This window comes from Triplophysa rosa, linkage group LG8, assembly GCF_024868665.1.
Source record: "Triplophysa rosa linkage group LG8, Trosa_1v2, whole genome shotgun sequence".
Classification (NCBI taxonomy): Eukaryota; Metazoa; Chordata; class Actinopteri; order Cypriniformes; family Nemacheilidae; genus Triplophysa; species Triplophysa rosa.
The window spans coordinates 3313079-3334078 of record NC_079897.1 but is presented as its reverse complement, the minus strand read 5'-3'; the positions used below and the strand labels follow the sequence as shown (position 1 = coordinate 3334078).

Below are 21000 nucleotides of genomic sequence, written 5' to 3'. Positions count from 1 at the left end.
ATCAAGTTTTTTCTTTGCCTGCTGCTTAATTGGGGACCATATGTTTCGTGAGTATGCCTAAATAATTTATTTTCTCTCATTCATGGTTTTACTATACTTGAAAGTTTTTATATGTTTGTGCATTGTAAATAACCTTTGCAGTGTTTTGATTGTTTTATGGCTGTTGCTTTGCTAAGGCATCAACACAAAAGGTGTGTGTTTACTTAACATCTAATGTTGGAATAAAACAATATAACCTTTTAAACTGTGACTTTCTCATGTTTTAATTTAATGAAGCTGTCCAACTTTTAGATTTTAGCGAAAGAAATTGTATTACGGTAGTTTTTTTAAACATCATGTCATGTGTAATAAACTTTTTCTAACTATCTTATTAGCTGTTTTAATTCACTGTTGTATAGTGCTTAATTTAAACTTGCCTGTATTTGATTGAATAATTTAGCTGTATATTAAAAAAACCTACACTACAATAATGATTAATGGTTACAGTGATGTGTTTTAAAAGTAACTTGTACCTACAGTATTTCATTTCCTTGATTTAGTACAGAAATTAACACATTTTACATGTACTGCCTGAAACGGTTTGGATATTCAATCGGTATGTTAAAATGTTGTATGTTATAAAGCCATCACCATCATTAAAGAAGTCACAAAATGCCTAAAACAAAAGTTCAATAGATCCAGCTAGTTTTAATTCTATCGCAAAATCAAATGATTTGAGAATACATTTTTGTCAAATTCTTAATGCATATAAACATGCTTAATGTTTTAACAGATTTGTACATTCTTTGCATTTTAATGGTAAAACCTTGTCTGTTTCTGTTGGCCTTTTGTGCATTAACAGCTTCCCAATATGTTCATTACAGACTAAACTAACAGAAGCGTAGACTCCTGTGAGGAACCTTTGTCAAATGGTGTGGATTTTAACACGTCCACAACACTATTAAAACAAGGTACCCAACAAAACCCTAAGTTTTGTTTTTCTAGCAGAGATCATAATGAGCATTTATTTTGCTGTTTGGTTTAATATTTAAACATGTGTCAGTGTTTTAGAGATTTTGTTCAATAAAAGTGCACAATACAATCACATGGTTACCAATTAGGTTATGTCCTACAGTATAACTGAAATAATTTATCCAAGGAACACAATGGAAAATTACTCGAGAATTAAAAAAATATTATTGTTTAAGCAGCATAAATTAAATTTGTTTTTATGTCAACATTTCTTGTGTGTGGGGTATACTGTTTGGATAGGAGTAAATTATATATTATTTATTTCCTAATAAAGTATTAGAAGTAGCAGTATGTTTTTATCTCTTGGGATTCCCTGTGTTTAAATTTAGGATTTTTCTGTATTAATTGTGCAAGAACAGCACCTTTGTCCAATTGGACAAAGGCGCTCTTTTCGCAGCTTCACTGACCAATTGGTGGTCTTATTTTATGCAGACCCCACCCCACAAGAAAGGGGTCATACTCTAATATGGTCATTCTGTCCTAATAAGGAGTGGTGTGGGCGGAGCTCCAGCGACCACGGCTGTTTAGTGTCACTTTCACCGAATTCGTAACTACAATTCACGTAGATGAGTCGGACAGCTGGCCGGTGAAACACAGGGACGGGCAAAAGATCTCCCCTTGTAAACAGGGCACACAAGTTTTGAGCCGGACGGATTCTTTACGAACCGGTACAAAGACACGCGTCACCACGGACGGAACTTTTAGCGTTTATTATAAGGAGCGCGCTTGCGATTATTATTTCTTTCTACGCGTTATTAATACAATATTCTTTATCGTTGCATTCTTATTGGTGACATAAGACTGCGATTGCGTATCGCATCAGGGGTGCAGTTTGTTATCGAATCCGCTAAATACCCAATAAGAATAACAATAATAAATTCGCTCGCGCATTTAAAGCGAAAGCTCTCACGTGGGATTTCAAGAAGATCGCGAACTTTCAAACTCATCGCTATGGTCCTCTCGTGACGAGGTTTTATCGCACGGACGTTTTCGTTCATTATTGACAGTATTCGGAGCGACCCAATCTCCAAGTTGGACATGTTCAGGGGATTTTCGCGCTGGGAATGAAAACACGCAGTGCTGTTCTGTTATTAGAGAACCAAACTTTCATTCAATCAAGTTCTGTCGTTGAACGATCTTGAGGGGCGAAGCGCCTCGTTTAGATCTACAAGATCTAACGCCATACGGGATCGTTCGTGATCTCTTCCCCGCGCGAACGGAGCTACACCGTATCGGCTGTTACAGCAAAAGTGTTACAGGATAGCATGGCAATGGTAGTAAATCAGTGGCAGGAGAACATTTCGGCCGATCCCGGGTCCCAGCTGCAGATCTGTAGTCAGGAGCCGGGCGGGACCCCGGGAACACCCTCGGGTTCGACGCCGGGCAACGACGCGCTCTCCGGGGACAAAATTCCCAACGTGGACTGCATGGTGTGCGGGGACAAGTCCAGCGGCAAACACTACGGCCAGTTTACCTGCGAGGGCTGCAAGAGCTTCTTCAAGCGCTCGGTGCGACGGAACCTGAGTTACACCTGCCGGGGGAACCGCGACTGTCCCATCGACCAGCACCACCGGAACCAGTGCCAATACTGTCGACTGAAGAAGTGCTTAAAAGTCGGAATGAGGAGAGAGGGTGAGATCTGATCTTACAATTTATCACCATGCAATTTATGTAGTTTCAGATAAATAACCTTTGCCAATACACAGCATCATTTCAGCGCATAAAAGACCCATATTTTCTTCTCTGAACCATGTGAGTTTCTTTTTTTACGCGCGCTGCTACAAATAGTTAACGTTATTCGAATAGTGATTATAGACAACAGAAATCACCATGGTAACCATACTTTCCACCAAGACTTGAGTTGCAACATGTATAGTTGTGAAATCGTAAAATTAGGCCAAATATTTATTTATGTATTAAACAGCTTCTCAGAAGAAAACCTCATAATATTTCTTTCGACGTCAAAATTCTTCGTTCTGATCAAACCAAGTTGCCAGTGTGTCTGTTAACAATAACTGCAGTAACTATGGCATTTTGGCGAAAACTTTGGTTACCATGGTACATTTTTGCAAGGGGGTTGTTGGTGTCACCCCCAGCTCCATTCAGTTTTATAGAGCTGCTTACATTTTTTGACCCTTTTATTTATTTATTAATTCATTATTTATCGTGTTGGCATCCGGTACTCTTGTTGCCACTGAAGGGGCTCAAGTGTAATTGTTATTCTTATCTGACGAACTTTTAATAACTCTTTTAGTCCACTCAAGAACTGAATTGCTTAACCTAATACCAATGAAGATGAGTGTATATTCATTCTAAGATGCTTCTGACAAATTTAGTTTTCTATTAGAGACATTGTGATAAAACTCAACACTGCACCAACAATTCACCCTAATACTCATTTTTATTCTTCATAAACGTTATAATCGTGTCTATTTGTTCATATAATTGTGCGTTATTTTTTCCTACTTTATAGTTAAAGCAACTACAGAGTGTAATATATATTTTAAATTACATGGTTGTTAAGATGGCTGTTTTCTGTTGGTTGTGAGAACCACATTTAGCAAAAAATCACTGCAGGGTAAATTCATGCTCTTGATTGACCTCTGATATGAATATGTGCTGTCTGAATCTTAAAAGACTTTTGTAATGTTCATAATGCGGCATTACATGCACACTTTCTTTTAATGTATTCCGTTTCAGGAATGCATTTTAAAACATTTAAAACTTTTTTTGCTCACCATTCTGTTGAAATTCAAAGTTGTCTAATAAATGTTCAATGTTGTATATTTAGGAAAATCTGAATGATAGTGGCTTTGTGTTGGTTTTTGCACTATTATAATTTTTTGTTAACTCAGCTCCTTTGAGAGTGTAGTAAATACATAATTCTTATTTATTACACATTTTCTTTCTGTTTGTTTTGTCTGCCTTACTTCATGCATTTGTTAAAACTAAAACCCATTTAACAATTCGTTTTGTGTCATGTTTGTAGTGGCAAAATACAGACAAAAAGCCCACGCAGAATATCATCTTTTCATAAATAAGTGATGTTTTCTCTGAATTATGCAGTTAAGTCACAGCGCTTGTGCTCCACATGATCAAAACAGTTGTGTCAAACAATCAAAATACTTACCCCATATTTTTTCATCCATCCAATGCTTAAATTATGTTTATTGTTCACATACAGGATAATTTGTTGCGAACAATATTGTTGAAAATTGTTTCTTAATGCATAAATAGGCAAATAAATAATAAACTTCCTTTTATATGTACCTTTATTACATATTCATAGATTTGCAATGTAGTTTCGGATCTGGGTTTGTCAACACATCTATAGCAATACATTCTGAATATTTCATGTATGAGGTTGATGTAAAGCAGCCACTCGCAGATACAAGAAATCATTATTCATAACAGGTAAAATTGGTCTTTTATGTCATCATTAATTTTTTAAAAGGTGATTTCAGCAGTGGATCAGCCTTTTACATAAGACTTCTCTACTGTTGATCATATAGCTCATGCTTGTTATAGATGGGGTCACATTCATTTCGCTCTAAGGGTCTTTGTTTTTCTACAGTGCTCAGAAATCCCACTCTCTCTCCTCCTACGAGCTCATCACATGCATTTGGTGTTGAATGAGGCTGAATCATGCGGAAGCTTCCACTGCAGTTTATAGATTAAAAAATAAATAAATAAGCGCATTAATAAATGCAGAAATGAATAAGTGTGGCCAGTATATCGATCCGTCACTGATTTATTCAGATCATTGCATCTAGTGTACATACAGTACATTCTAGTGCTTATGTTTTTATTTTTTCATTTTTCAACATATAATGCCTCAACAATCTAAAGATCCCATAGTGTTGTGCAAGATGTCAAGGGTTCAACTAGTGCTATCTTGTCTAAGAGTCATAGAGATGAACCGAGGTCTTCCTCACTCCTCTTCTTCCATCGCTCTACCTGTTTTTACACCTTCGGGTGCTCTTGACATGACTGACATTCCAGTCTGACAAAGGGCACCTGTGATTGAAAGAAAAGAGCATGATTGCCCTGTCAGTCCCACAAGCTTCTGCAAGTATGTGTCTGCTGGAATGTTCCATATGCAGTGCTTGACCTTTGTCAGAGCTAGAAAACCAATATAGACCAAATAAAAAGCCTTTCAGAAGAGCCCGTATACACAACATATCGTTTGTCCTCTCATGTATATTCTCATATTAGGGCAGGAATGATGATTATTATTATTGTGTATACTTAGGGTTGTGATTTGAACTTTGGCCCGTAACACGCCTCAGACATCAATGGTAACTCTAAATTGTGCAACTTGTTGAGGGGTGTGCTTTTATTTTACTACTTAAGCAGTCAGATTTATGAGTTTAGCCCGGTGGATGATAAAACAGGCAAAACATTGCTCAAGACTTAAAGAGGGACCTGAGGCAGAATATTGGGCCGGTGGGCTCTTTTGACTCCATAGCAACGGCTTGCAACCACCCACAAACATTTTTTCACGCACGGCCAAGTTAACCCAGCCAACATACTGTATATAATTTGCACAGCTTTCATGCAGAACTGTGCAAAAGTGTCACATCAGAACAGGGAAGGATGTCGCAGCACGCATGCAGATGCGGTTAACAGAGCGTGTCAGTCGTGTTCTAGCGCCGCGCGTCCCGCCAAACGTGCTGAAACGGTGACTTCATCCCATGACCTGTAAATCACTCACTTCACATGTGCGAGGTGAAAAATAGGTCAACGGAAAATAAACATTAATAAAAGACAGGATCATTGCAAAGTCCAAATGCTCTCTCTCTCTGCATCTCTGTGGGGTTTGGGTAAATATCACCCTGCCACCTGGTCGATTGACTAATCCTGCTGTTCTACCAGTTGAACAGGTGACCTCCAGCGGAAGTGACTCTTCCTTTTCCAGGATTCGCTGTGTAATATAAACTCCTATATGATTCGCTCAATTATTCATTCAAACCCGTAATGACACGAAAACCTTTAGTAAATAACATTTAATATTTATATAATATGAAATATTTAACATTCTGCTATTTCTAGGTCACTAATCAAATGCAAACAAATATGTGAGACTGAATGTTTGTTAATGCTTTAGTGCATACAGACACATCTCAGATTTTGTTTTCATTGAGCCACACAAGATGTTCGTTGGAACAATCTCTGATCCTTTTGGGATAACACGGGTCAGCAGGTTATGCACGTAATTTGGAGTCCATGCCAGCTTCAGCTGTTTTGAATATGTCATTCGTTATCATTCATAATGTAATTTTTTCATTAATTTATAAGAAAAGGCAAAACTAACTATTACCTGTTAAATTGCTGCTAATTCATAATAATACTGTCTGAGTAATCCAGGGTTATAATAATACTGGGTTAAATAGGTTGGTGTACTAAAGTGATGTAAAATGTTGCAAAAATGTGGTCACGCATTTGTTTTTTTGCTCAGCATGCATTGAACGCTTTGCTCCGCCCTCCTGGTTTTGTGAAATGCCAAAGGTCCATCACAACCGACCAGTTTCAGAGATCGCGAAACAGGAGAGAAACAGGAAAGTTCAGCTGCCATAACTGTTGACCTCTGTGTAGGAGTCATGTGTTAATCCCCGAGCGTGTGTTCAGCGTATTGATTTATCAGAGCCTCACATGTGAAAAAATGTATAATGCTTGTTAAATGTATACTGCGATAATAGCTGTTTCTATTTTCATAATTTAGGATGATAATATGAAACAATGTTAATACTTAAAGGGATAGTTCACCCAAAAATAAAAATTCTGTCATCATTTACTCACCTTCGAGTTGTGCCAAATCTGTATAAATGTCTTTGTTCTGATGAACACAGAGAAAGATATTTGGAAGAATGCTTATAACCAAACAGATTTTGCCCCCCATTGACTCCCATAGTAGGAAAAATTACTTTATCATTTTTTTGTTCTGTTGAACACAAAAGAAGACATTTTGAAGAATGTAGGACAGCAAACAGTTCTGGGGCACTTTTGACTACCATTGTATTTTTTCCTACTATGGTAGTCAATGGGGGGCAAAATCTGTCTTCTTCCAAATATTCTTTCTGTGTTCATCAGAACAAAGAAATTTATACAGATTTGGAACAACTCGAAGGTGAGTATGATGACAGAATTTTCATTTTTTGGTGAAGTATCCCTTTAAATGAAGCATGCATGCTACGTATATAAAAATTAGACAACAATCTCTGAGCAAGAATATTTTCTTCTGGGTTTCTCATTCTTTGTACATTATAGTAGATTAAGTTATTGTCCAGACAAGAATGGCCTCTTTTCTGCCCTTTGCCTTTGGCTGAACCATTTGTTTGAGAGAGTGTGAAAAAGTCTTGTTCAAATCCTAGTGTACACTAACTCATTATTCATTGATAGACAGCAGACGGGTTGTTGTCTCCCTGATGTGTTGCACAGATTCTGTGTAGCGTACAGTATCACATCAGTATTTTGAATTCAGATGGAGCCTGATCCATTGTTTTTCCTTTATGTTTGTTTTTGCAAGCACTTTACACATTCTAACAGCTCTTTGTTTTTTTATTTCCCTCTCTCAGCTGTTCAAAGGGGTCGAATGTCCAACTCACAGACCAGTCCCGGACAGTATCTGAGCAACGGAGGAGACCCGTATAACGGGCAGCCGTATCTCTCTGGCTTCATCTCTCTGCTCCTGCGGGCCGAGCCGTACCCCACCTCACGTTACGGAGCCCAGTGCATGCAATCCAACAACCTAATGGGCATCGAAAATATATGTGAACTGGCCGCCCGTTTGCTCTTCAGTGCGGTGGAATGGGCGAAGAACATCCCTTTCTTTCCTGACCTACAGCTCATGGACCAGGTAAAGCACTTTAAATCTGCTTCAGTTGATGGATCATGAATTTAGTTTACAGTTAATGTGACGTGGTTAAAATAGGGCTCAAAATGACTTTGTGTTACTGTGATTTTACCATGTTAATTATAGTAAATAAGTAATAAAAAAGTTACTTAAAGGAGTAGTTTACCTCAAAATTTGTCCCCATTAACTTTCCATAGTCATTTTTATTCCTACTATGGAAAGTCAATGGGGAGCAATTTTGAGGTGAGCTACTTCTTCAATGCTTTTATTAAAGGGAGGTGAGTTAATAAACAAACAAATAAAAAATATAAAAAAATACACTGAATAATTTATGGTTGCTAAGCAACATAGAGATTCTAGTATGTTACTATAGAATGTGCAGGCACAGGTTTCTAACCTTATTACAATTGCATTTTTAAAGGTTATTTTTTATCTAATATTGAATACTGAATGAATGTTTTAATTTCAATGTGTTTTTGGTTGACGTGTAAACCTATGCAATGATTTTATGTCTAGGTGGCGCTTTTACGCATGTCGTGGAGTGAACTGTTCGTTCTGAACGCTGCGCAATGTTCTATGCCGCTGCATGTAGCGCCTCTGCTGGCCGCCGCTGGTCTGCACGCCTCCCCCATGTCGGCCGAGCGGGTGGTGGCCTTCATGGACCACATACGTGTCTTCCAAGAACAGGTGGAGAAACTGAAAGCTCTTCAGGTAGACACTGCCGAGTACTCGTGTCTGAAGTCCATTGTGCTCTTCACTTCTGGTAAGAATAATCAACTTAAACTTTTGACTATTTGGGCAAATTATTATTAATCGTCACTAAATGTCGACATTATAGCGTTGTTTCTACTATGAGTATTCAAACTCTTTAGCTCACATCCCCATGCTCTAGTTTAGATTCCCTGCTCAACCTGTCAGAAACCTGCACTTTTCCAAATGGATGACTGAACCCACCGATCTTGATTCATTTTTTTTATCACTCAATCCTTCATGCTTCCATCTATTATTGAAACCAGGCAAGCAACGACCCCTTACCCCCGCCCCGACTCCCACCAACACGACTGAATTATGCATGCTGAGTTGCAGTAAGACGGATTTGACTCAGTCTGGCAGTGACCTACATAACCTCTGTAGCCCAGGGCATCAATGTGATCCATCCTGCAATTCCAGCCAAAGTCCCCCTTCCACCCCCTGCCGAGACCCGCTGGCATAAGCTAACAGGGACAGACAAACTCTTGTGGCCCGTAACCTTAGTCCAAACCTCCGATCGCCTCACATCACCCAACGGGGCCTCTAATGTCGGCCAGTTGCCCCGATCGCCCAACGCGGTGCGCTGGCAGCCCCCAGCGTGTGTTCTCACTGCAAAACACAAAGAGAGAGAGGGCGTTTTGCCACGCAACGCTAGCATGAGAGAAGCTGGTGTGAAAGCACGCAAGGCTTGTCAGCACCGACATTACGCCACAGACTCATGCCTTGGTCCCTCCCCCTTTCAAACGCCGGCTCCAGTAATTGTAGATGTCTTTATCGGAGCTCATGGGATGTAGAGAGAAGCTGCAGTTGTGTCACGCTCAGTGGGTGTCTTTGCCCTCATAGAAATATGAAGCTATTAATCTTTTGTTATCAGGACTGAAGCCCAGCGGGACTGAATGTACGAGTGCACCAATGATAAGTAGTAGCGTGGCACGGAGAATAGGAAAGAGGGTCATGGGTTAAAACCCATTTGACAATTTTACACACTCTAGGGACGAATTCAGTTCACTCTTTCAGAAAATCCTGCGTTTTATCTACTAACCACTATTTAAAGAGCTGATTCAGTAAAGTATTCCAGATTGCGGTAACAAGGGAATGGAAATTACGTTCAATACAGTGAATCATATGGCCCATTGTAGTACAGTATCTCCTACCTTTCTCATCTGTTTACTTTCTACTTCAGATGCCATGGGTCTATCTGATGTAGCCCACGTGGAGAGCATCCAGGAGAAGTCCCAGTGCGCTCTTGAGGAGTATGTGCGGAACCAGTACCCCAATCAACCCAACCGGTTTGGCCGTCTGTTGTTGCGGCTGCCGTCCCTGCGCATCGTTTCCTCTCCCGTCATCGAACAGCTTTTCTTCGTACGCCTGGTAGGCAAAACGCCAATCGAGACCCTTCTGCGGGACATGCTGCTATCAGGCTCGAGCTACAACTGGCCTTACATGCCCGTCCAGAGAGATCGGCCCATCTCCCTCCATTACAACGAGAATGGGCCCTGATCCCGTCCCCTGCCACCGTAGGGTCATGGCTGATACAGAGGATCTGATGGTAAGCCACGCCCCTTTCTGCCACATCGTCACTACTCACTTATATGAAGCACCAGCCGTTTGTTTTGCCAATGAGAGTGGAGCACACCGCTCGCACCGGACGGTTGGACACTGTTACTCTTTCACGCAGAGGTTCTGTAATGGAGGAGCGTGCCAAATGTGCGGCGTCCAATACTGATTTTGACTCAAACAGAAGCCATTAAATGCAAGGCCGACATTTTTACCAGAAATGCTGTTGAAATTAGTTGGACGTTTAAAGAAAAAGACGAGATTCTGGTCAAATTGAAACTGTTTTCCCAGCTTCTGAATTTGAGGCGAACAAGGTTTGTTACGGCCTCAGTAAACGTGAAAGACTCTCACAAGGCTCAGAGAGAAAACCATTGCCAAAGCAGAACAGGCAACTGAACTCCAAACTGGAGGAATTTTGTGGACCTAATGACTGAGGTGAAATTTTGTTTGTCTTGTTGATTTTATTTTCATTTAGGTCTCTGATAAAGTGGGAAAACTTGAAAGAGGCACTTGAAACCAGCCAGATACCCTCATTATATGTGCTCTTCTCAGCTACGTCCAAATATTCAGCGAATCCAGATGAAATGTCATCTTGTCATGCACAACATATTGTGTGCTAGATACAGGTGTTTATCTCCTGTAGATTGAGGAAAACACTTTAAGGTGAAATAGGGTATTCTGGGACATCGAGAATATGGGAAATATTGTCACTAACATTAACATGTTATCACAAATGGGTAGGTTGTCACAAATGGCAAAAAATGCCCCAGGTCACCCTAATTTACCCTAAACCAATAAACTCAAGACCTCAATAATGCCAACCGTCTGCCTTTGATGACCAGATATATTGTGTAGCACAGGTATTATCAAGTATTTTGGTTACTTTCTTGACGTTTGGATCTGTTTAAACCCCGTTTTCACATTTTTTAACATGGCACTACAGCTTTTAAGGCAGAGTTCGGATATATAAGCCATTGGGACCTTTGAAAGCAGGACCTGTTGTATTAGTTCACAGAATATTTCTATAAAAGTATGTTTGATTTCTGTATTTTAGGTTTGGAATATGAATTCATGAAATAAAATCTGTCATGCACAGCATTCCTGTTGTTGTTTCGTTGCTCTTTGGGTTCAGACCGCAGGGAAAAAGTGCCTATCAAATGCTATATTACACCCTAGGAATTGTAACACGTTCAATATTATTTCTTTTGTAATCCATATTAGGCCAATTTGGGCCTAATCTTTCTTTGTAAGCTCTGGGAAAATGAATCGGAACCCAAAATGCAGATCTCTGGCCTTTTGGATATGCCTGTATATTTGACTTAATGGCAAAAAGCTTTCTATTTTTCCAGCTGACAGGCTATAGCCCTCGGCGTAATGCACCCACCACCATAGTGGATACTAAGAACTGTTTTACCAGGATGTTTAACTTGTATTTAAATTACATTAAATAGCACTTTACTTTGTGCTAAAATAGCTGAAAAATAACTTAAGTCTCATTAAACCACGCAATTCTTTCTCAAGGGAAACATTCTCTCGTGAACACTCTGTCTCTGCCCCATATGACAGGTCGTGTTTGTTTCACAGTTTCGTAGTTCCGTTTGGCATAAGTTGACATGTGTAGTCTGAAATGCCTTTATTGCATTGCATTTATTGCCAATTTGCAACTTGTGTGTAACCAAACCAGCTCCTGAGGGACCAGATCTATGAAGTGCTTGACTGCTGATGTCTGGACAGTTTCTCCCATTATAGCCAGAGCTCATTGACTCAATGGTCAAACCTTCAGTGTTTTAGTCTTTATCTTGAAGCTCCAAGATAAACTGTTTGATCTTTGTGAAAGCAGGACAGTTGTATATTGGATTGTGGAGCCAGACCTAATGCATGTTTGCTACAACAATGTCTAAGAGCTGGAATGTGCATTAAAAAAATAATGAGTTAAAAATGAATTCAACCTATTTACTTAATGTTTCTAAAAATCTAATTATAAGTTAAAATTATTAATACTGCAAATAAAAAATATACGAACAATTTGTTGTAGTCAATTAAGACATCAATATTTAATTTTATCATGATGCAAAATGTAAAAATACTTTCAATTTTGCAACAATCATTTGGTGTTTCTTTACTATAAATGCACAATGTTAAGCAGCTATTCACATTTATGGTGTCCGTCTTTACACAGAACTCAATTGGCCGGGTTATAAGTCAAACCCGTGGCCTTGGTTTCTCCAGACCTCTTAAAGCAATAGTATTGCAATAGAGCAGCCATTATGAAAATGACTTATACCTTCATTTCAGAGCTGTCACTCTCAGTTCAACTGTGACCTCTCCACCCAACGCCAGCGAATATTACCTCACTGTAAATATAAAATAGATCTGCAGGACCATGAGCTCTAGTGGTGTTAAATGACTACATGAATGTTGGTGCATGTACATCACACACAGATTTTTATAAAATGGCTAGTTGAAAATCCAAGCGCACTTGGAAATGCAATCGTTGTGTTCTTGCTGGTTTGAGAAATGTTTGTTGATTTAATGACTTTAAATGGGGATTACATGTGTTCGGCACACTTGAATGCTCTTAGGTGCATCCTTATTTTCCCCCCAAAAAAGAAGAAACATTTCAAACCGTTTCCTGTTAAATGTTGATTTGACAGACAACAGTTTGTAAATATTAAATATTAATATGAATATATTAATATTAAATGTTAATGTTTCAACTTAAAACAGCTTTGTTGCCTATCTATTTTTATTTTACAGCCTACATTCCTAAATATTAAAAAATATATAAAACTATTTAAGTAAAATATTTAGCCAAATTATGTATGATAAAATTTGGCTTTAATTGAGACTTTTCAAATACAATTAGCAGACAGTTACACCACCTATACATTTTTACTTTAAGACCCACAAAAATATCAAAATGGATTTTAAATCAGAACAAATGTTCATCATTAAAATAGGTATGTGGGTTGTTGACATACCGTACATGTGCCCTGGTGTGACATAGCAAAAATGTAGAAAAAAACCTGGTTAATTTGTATAATGAATATTTATATTTATAATATAAAATAGCATGGAGATATATTTTTAGTCTATTATTTATTCTCTATTAAGTTTTTTTCCCTGTCTTGCCATAGGACCCATGTACGGTTTATTGGTCAACTACCCATATTCATGTCAAAATCTATGTCAAATTATTACATTATATTTCTGAATAACAAATAAAAGATGTATTACATGGCAATTTAGTGTTGAAAATATAATTTTTGTTACATATTCTTGCGAGATAGGGCTGGATCAAAAAAATATTTCAACTCAACATTGAACTAAACTAACTTTCAATCCTACTATACCATTGTTTATAATCTGTGTTTTGTTTAACTCTACATGATGTTTCAGGTTAAGGTGACGAACCTCGTGTCATTCCTCATAAATCATTGAGAGATGACAGTAAATGTTCCAAACTCAGCTACAGCAAACACACGCCGTGCTGTTTCTGAGCAAACAGCAGTGCTTGACTCATTCACATTTATCCTCTATCTGATATGACACAATCTCAATTTACCAAGAGCTCTCGGTGAAGTGGGTGTGGATTGTTTGAAGGGCACTGTGGCAATGCGTGTTGAAAATGTTAACAATGAGAACGAATGAGGACGCCTGGGGCTGTAGCGTGTCAACTTGAACGTTGGTCCGCAAGGGCAAGCGGTCTGTCTCTGGGAGGTTTGGCCAGCCAGCCAGCGCTGTTGAGATCAATAGTTGAGACGTCAAATTGAATTGAGGTCAGTCTTTGAGCATATGAGGTCTCTTGGTTTTGGCTTTCTGTCAGGCAGCCAGATGCTGAAGTGCGGCTCCTGCCCCGCGGCTCTTTCAGGCCGTGTTCAAAGCCGTACGGGGGGCTGATTTGGGACGACTGCATATATTGAGGCTGGTCTGTGCCAAAACCCCATTTCTTTATAGTAGGTGTTTTCCATTTTCATCTGAACATTCAATTCCGTTCGTATTATATTTTTAAATGCCTCATCGGGAGCGAAACATCCACAGCATTTTAACAAAGTCGCATGCCCTTGATATAGCTGTTATAAATCCTTAAAGAGGGTTTGACGAGGATATATGGCAACAGCATCAATATTGATGTGTGAGAAAGTCTTTCCAAAAACCCAGTTAAGCCGCAGGGCATCAATATTGATGGTGTTGTGCTGCCTCTCAACTGCCCCAGGGCAACTCTCAAATAGTAATTACCAAAGTGCAAGAGTTTCAGCATTACCAACCTCGAAATAAGGCCATGAATATTCCTTCTGATGATGTGGAAATCTTCCTACTTTTGCACATTTTATGCTTGAGCTTTTTAGATTCTCAACGAGAGAGCGGGCAATGGTGGAGTGGCAGATTTTTGAGAAATATTCTCATGTTTTAATGACACGCAACACAGACATAGATTCACACTGAAATATGTTTGATATTTTTAAGGATGCTGGTTTTTATGGAGATCGTGTTGGGCAGCGCTTGGTTAATAAATAGAGTTAAAGGGAAAAATGAACATTCTGTCATCATTTTCTCAAGTTTTCCGAACCTATTAATTTCTTTCTTCTGTTGAACACAAAAGAAGAATGTTAGCAATTTTGAGTCCTAGGACATCATTGACTACCATAGTAGGAACAATTGAAATGGTAGTCAAAGGTGCCCCAGAACTTTTCGCTTTCCTAAATTCTTCAAAATATGTCATTTTGTGTTCAACAGAACAAAAACAATACAATGTGTTTTTTCATATGGAAGTGAATGATGTCCTAGGACTCAAAATTGCTAACATTCTTCTCAATATTTATTGTATGTTTGTTTAATGACAAATTTTCTGTACAGCTGCTTTGAAACAACGCAAATAGTAAAAAGCACTATAGAAAATAAATGTTGAATGTATGGTCCTGTTGTATAGGAAAAAGACATCTGCCAGACCCGAATCTTGTGTTTCACAGGAGGGAAAAAGTCTCACATGAGGAAAAGTTTTCACATGAGGGTGAGTAAATGACAAATATTTCTTTTTAGGGTAAGCTATTTCTTTAAAGTACATGGGACATGTGTCTGGGCACTGCTTCTAAAGCACAAAATGGATTCCTTTGTCATGATTCTATTTTAAAACGTAGAAAAACATGCAACATTTTGTCTGAAATGTAATTTTATTAATTACACGTATTATTTAATTTGATTTATTACACATATATACTGTATATGTGACCCTGGACCACAAAACCAGTCTTAATCAGGGCCGGATTATCCAATAGGCATTATGGGCCCAGGCCCATGCGCGCTTGGGGCCCAAGCAAGGGGAAGAACATTTCACATAATAGTCTTTCCGCTATATTCATTCTGCCATGCGCTTCTCTGGCCCGCGCACGTGGAGGTGCGCATACAAAACAGTGTTTCTAACTTAGGAAGTCTATCTCTTGATTTAACTTTATGAGCCCTCTAGCGGCTTTTGTTCAGAAGAAGCGCATAGCGACAAATCTAGCGACTTCTTGGATAAACCTTACATTTCATTCAGTGAGAAAATGTTGCCAGTGCTGCCCGGGGGCGCGAGGTCTCTCTTTCCCCGCGCTGGGATCGCCTTCTCTCTGCGTCACTCTGTACAGTGAGCGGCAGGAAGAAGCAGCAGTACACATAATTCACCGTACGACAGGTGACTCCTGAATGAAATGAGTAGCCTATGGCGTTTCCAACAACCTGTCACTGTTATCGACTGTTTGGATATATAAACATGAACAAAGTTCGCCTGTAAATATGCACATGGTTACGTAGTCGGAGGCTGTGTGAGAATAGCCAAATCACCATTTTTCATGGTGATTTGTTAGATGATAAGTCGGAACTGACAATAGAAAATATGTCAATGAGAACGGCTTTATTGTTGTAAATATAATCTACGAGTTAGAATACCCTCACGGTTGTCTTAAATCTCAAAAGGTAAGAGTTGTTTTTGGTGAATTTTATATTGACATGAGGATCAGTTCTAACTGCCTTACTTTACCAATATTTAGCCTTCATTATTAGATAATCCACAGTGCTTTTACATACATTGTAAAATGTTTACATACATGCAAATACAGTATTACGATGTCGTAATATAGGCTAAAGAAGTACTTATAATATTCGTTAATGCCGTTTAACACATTACTCGCTTACATAAGAACGTGAGTCGTGAGGTGCTTGTTACACAAGTAAAGTTGAACAAATTGACAAATAACTCTTATAGTATAGGCCTAATCATTGACAAAGACTGCCCGTTTATAAAGATGTTAAGAAAATATTGGAGAATTTCACCTAAGAATCTTCTTAAGAACGTCCTGTAATTTATCTGAAAAAAGTTATTATATTTTCTCGTAAGAGCAGTTTTGTGAATCCGGCGTGTTTGAATTATGTAAGAATCTGATAGAACTGAATTAAAACTTGAGGCGTGGTAGTGTGCTGCTTGCATATGCCAGTGAGTTACAGTATGCTGGGAAATGTCTTAATATTGTTGCTGCTGGTCCAGGAAAGCATTGTTGCAATCATGTGGTGTAAATCCTGTATGATGTAGGATTTGTACAGGTGTTGATATTGTCCTTCAGAATATCAGAAGGAGCTTTATTACCAAGTATGTTTACACACAATTTGACTTGGCCACAGGAGCTTAGTGCAGAAGAAAGTGTACACATGGTGCAAACGTAGATGAAAGAGATTAAATATACATTAAGATTTAAATAATATTAATATAATATAATATTTAAATAAAAATTTAAAAAATGCACTATATACAAACGTGAAAAAAATATAGACAAAAATACATATAATTGTTTAAATGAATGTGCAGATGTGTTATTTACAGGTTTATTGTATTGTTTCTTAAAATGTACAGTTTCCAGATGCTATGTGCAATGTGCAAGTGTGCAATGTGATGGACAATGCATGTGTGTGTGTGTGGGGGTGGAGGTCTACAAGACACTTGTGCCCAGGGGCCTTTGAATTCTTAATCCAGGCGTGGTTTTAAGCAGCACGGGAATATTTGTGGCAAAAGCCAACAAAACATTGTATGGGTCAAAAGTATCGATTTTTCTTTTATGCCAAAACCCAATAGGATATTAAGTAAAGATCATGTTCTATTAAGATATTTTATAAATTTCCTACCGTAAATCTATCAAAACTTTATTTTTGTGAGTGGATGCAGCAAAATCACTTAAATGGCTGAAAACACGCCTACAGACGTCACTCACTACGGCCCTCTCTTTAAGAATTTCCCAATCAAGTTTCGTATCTATGTAAAGCTTAGAATTTCAGCTTTCGGGTTGATCTACTCTTCGCAATGTCATTGCAGCGGTAAGCCAATAGAGAGCGTTAGAACAAACCTGTTTCTTCTTAGCAATGGCCTGCTACAGTGCCTCTGGTTAACAACTTCAAAGGCAATTTTCTCATTTTGATTTTTTGCATCCACAGATTCCAGATTTTCAAATAGTTATATGTCGGCCAAATACCGTCCTATCCTAACAAACCATACATCTATGGAAAGCTTATTTATTCAGCTTTCAGATGGTGTAGAGATCTCAATTTCGAAAAATGTACCCATAAGACTGGTTTCGTTAAAACAAAATGAACTGCACAGCTTACATTTAGGGGTTAGTCACAGCAGCGCCATATTATGCCATAAACATAAATATAAATGATAGTCGTTGAAAATTAAAGAAACATTTCCTGTTCACCACGAGCTTGATTGTTTATGTTTGTTTGTGAGAGTCAGATACTGACCCTCCACTGATTCCAGACCCAGAGAGATTAAATGTCCCAGATTCGCAGGCTTTTTGTAGATGTTTGCAGCCAAATTTCCCGAGGGCTTTCTCCTTCCTGTTTCATTATGATTTCCATACTCCACATTAATGATATCATACTCTTACTGTTGCCGACTCCTCCGCTGGAGCACAGATATGATTACAGCGTGGCAGTTTCTGGGTCAGTAAGTTAAATATTTTAGATGGCTTATTTTTAGACACGTCTGTTTCCACTTTGTGTGTGCTCTCCCCCATGTTTAGCTTCCATCTCAACGCTCTCGCTCTCACTCTCACTCTCGCTCTCTCTCTCCCTCTCTCCACTGTTCTAGCTGTCTTGGCCCTGGGCACCATTTGACCCAAAAAGTCATCATCATATCACCCAAAGGCCTGTCAATGTTACCCAGAATCGTTACGTGCCATTAAGACTAAGTAGAAGTCACAAGAGAGTGTTCTGGTAGTGTCATTTCATTTAACTACATATACTGTAAGTTTCAAATGTGTAGCCAAGTGTAGCCTTCGTTGATTTTTTTGTTTGTTTACCAACCAGTTCATGATTTAATAAGCATATAGCTTGACCCAGATAGCCGTGACTTAATTAAGAGATCTTAAAAGCACTGAGGAAATGTTTATTGCTCAGAGGTTGCTATTTATAGCTCAGATGATATTTTATAGGTCAGTAAAATGTTTTGTCTACCTAAAATTTAACTCTAAAAGGTACACAATAGGTCTTTATGGTACAATTATGTACCCAAAAGGTTCTGGGTTTTGTACCTGTAGAAATACAGAAAGGAGCCCTTAAAAGAACAGTTTACCCAAAAATGTAAGTTCTGCCGTCATTTACTCACCCAACTCAAGTTCTCAAGACTCAAATCTGTATGAATTTCTTTGTTCTGATGAACACAGAGAAATACACTCACCTAAAGGATTATTAGGAACACCTGTTCAATTTCTCATTAATGCAATTATCTAATCAACCAATCACATGGCAGTTGCTTCAATGCATTTAGGGGTGTGGTCCTGGTCAAGACAATCTCCTGAACTCCAAACTGAATGTCAGAATGGGAAAGAAAGGTGATTTAAGCAATTTTGAGCGTGGCATGGTTGTTGGTGCCAGACGGGCCGGTCTGAGTATTTCACAATCTGCTCAGTTACTGGGATTTTCACGCACAACCATTTCTAGGGTTTACAAAGAATGGTGTGAAAAGGGAAAAACATCCAGTATGCGGCAGTCCTGTGGGCGAAAATGCCTTGTTGATGCTAGAGGTCAGAGGAGAATGGGCCGACTGATTCAAGCTGATAGAAGAGCAACTTTGACTGAAATAACCACTCGTTACAACCGAGGTATGCAGCAAAGCATTTGTGAAGCCACAACACGCACAACCTTGAGGCAGATGGGCTACAACAGCAGAAGACCCCACCGGGTACCACTCATCTCCACTACAAATAGGAAAAAGAGGCTACAATTTGCACGAGCTCACCAAAATTGGACAGTTGAAGACTGGAAAAATTTTGCCTGGTCTGATGAGTCTCGATTTCTGTTGAGACATTCAAATGGTAGAGTCAGAATTTGGCGTAAACAGAATGAGAACATGGATCCATCATGCCTTGTTACCACTGTGCAGGCTGGTGGTGGTGGTGTAATGGTGTGGGGGATGTTTTCTTGGCACACTTTAGGCCCCTTAGTGCCAATTGGGCATCGTTTAAATGCCACGGCCTACCTTAGCATTGTTTCTGACCATGTCCATCCCTTTATGACCACCATGTACCCATCCTCTAATGGCTACTTCCAGCAGGATAATGCACCATGTCACAAAGCTCGAATCATTTCAAATTGGTTTCTTGAACATGACAATGAGTTCACTGTACTAGAATGGCCCCCACAGTCACCAGATCTCAACCCGATAGAACATCTTTGGGATGTGGTGGAACGGGAGCTTCGTGCCCTGGATGTGCATCCCACAAATCTCCATCAACTGCAAGATGCTATCCTATCAATATGGGCCAACATTTCTAAAGAATGCTTTCAGCACCTTGTTGAATCAATGCCACGTAGAATTAAGGCAGTTCTGAAGGCGAAAGGGGGTCAAACACCGTATTAGTATGGTGTTCCTAATAATCCTTTAGGTGAGTGTATATTTGGAAGAATGCTTTTAACCAAAAAGTTCTTGGCCCACCATTGAGTATAGGAAAAACTTCTTTGTTCTGTTGAACAAAAGAAGATATTTTGAAGAACGTAAGCAAACAGTTCTGGGGCACTTTTGACTACCATTGTCATTTTTCCTACTATTGCTTAAGATTTATAATAATGGAAACAAATGAGATAATAGTCAAAATACATGAAGAATAGGGTGATGGATAAATGTAGATTTGGCTATGTTTGATGAGAAATGTTTCATATTGAAATCTTCACTAATATTGACTTTTGATTGCAGACTTGAGAAATCTGAGCTCAGTTTGTGACTGTTGAGATCTCCACTTCATCTCTTTGGTGTCTAGGAGAACTAACAGAAATATTAAAGAGATCTCATATGTGATTTGTATTTCTTATAAATATATTTCTATACGTTCAGGGACGTGTCACATTTGTGAATTCTTATTTTTTTGTTTATTTTATTTATAAAGCACTTTTAAGTGCTGTACAGACATAATAAAAGTAATACAAATACCAAGGGTAGAATAAAAAACACAATTACAACAAATACACATGTCCACCGTACATAAAAAGCACCTCTGTATTAAATGCAAGACAAAAAAAATTCTGGGTGTTTGAGTTTTCTGGTATAATTCACTGAGCACTTTGTGTGTTTTCAGGAGAGCTTCCACATTACTAACACTTCTGTTTCTTTAGAGCTGTACATACAGTATATTCCCCACGTGAACTCTGCAGGTCCGGCACTGATGGATCTACTCCGTTAGATCACAGTCAAATTCTATTGAGCTTTAGAGTACAGTAAAGTCAGGGTAATTGTTGCACAGATGAGATACCATTGAACAGAACAGAAGAGAGGCTGTGCTGGGATGACATAGAAAGTAATAGCACTC

At 38.8% G+C, this 21000-nt stretch overlaps 1 protein-coding gene across 1 annotated transcript; it reads left to right on the top strand.

Annotated features, from left to right (window-relative positions):
- The first annotated feature begins 1587 nt into the window (after positions 1-1587).
- On the top strand, positions 1588-11262 carry nr2f5 (nuclear receptor subfamily 2, group F, member 5). Its single transcript, XM_057339279.1, has 4 exons — positions 1588-2643; positions 7587-7867; positions 8381-8627; positions 9798-11262. The coding sequence occupies exons 1-4, from the start codon at positions 2277-2279 to the stop codon at positions 10112-10114; spliced, it is 1212 nt and encodes a 403-aa protein (XP_057195262.1). The 5' UTR covers positions 1588-2276; the 3' UTR covers positions 10115-11262.
- Positions 11263-21000: the final 9738 nt, after the last annotated feature.

Bases quoted from the DNA above. Each gene is read 5' to 3' on its own strand.
- nr2f5 (XM_057339279.1), top strand. From the start codon at position 2,277: ATGGCAATGGTAGTAAATCAGTGGCAGGAGAACATTTCGGCCGATCCC. The intron at 2,644-7,586 runs GTGAGATCTGAT...TCCCTCTCTCAG, and splicing joins AGTCGGAATGAGGAGAGAGG to CTGTTCAAAGGGGTCGAATG. The intron at 8,628-9,797 runs GTAAGAATAATC...TTTCTACTTCAG, and splicing joins CATTGTGCTCTTCACTTCTG to ATGCCATGGGTCTATCTGAT.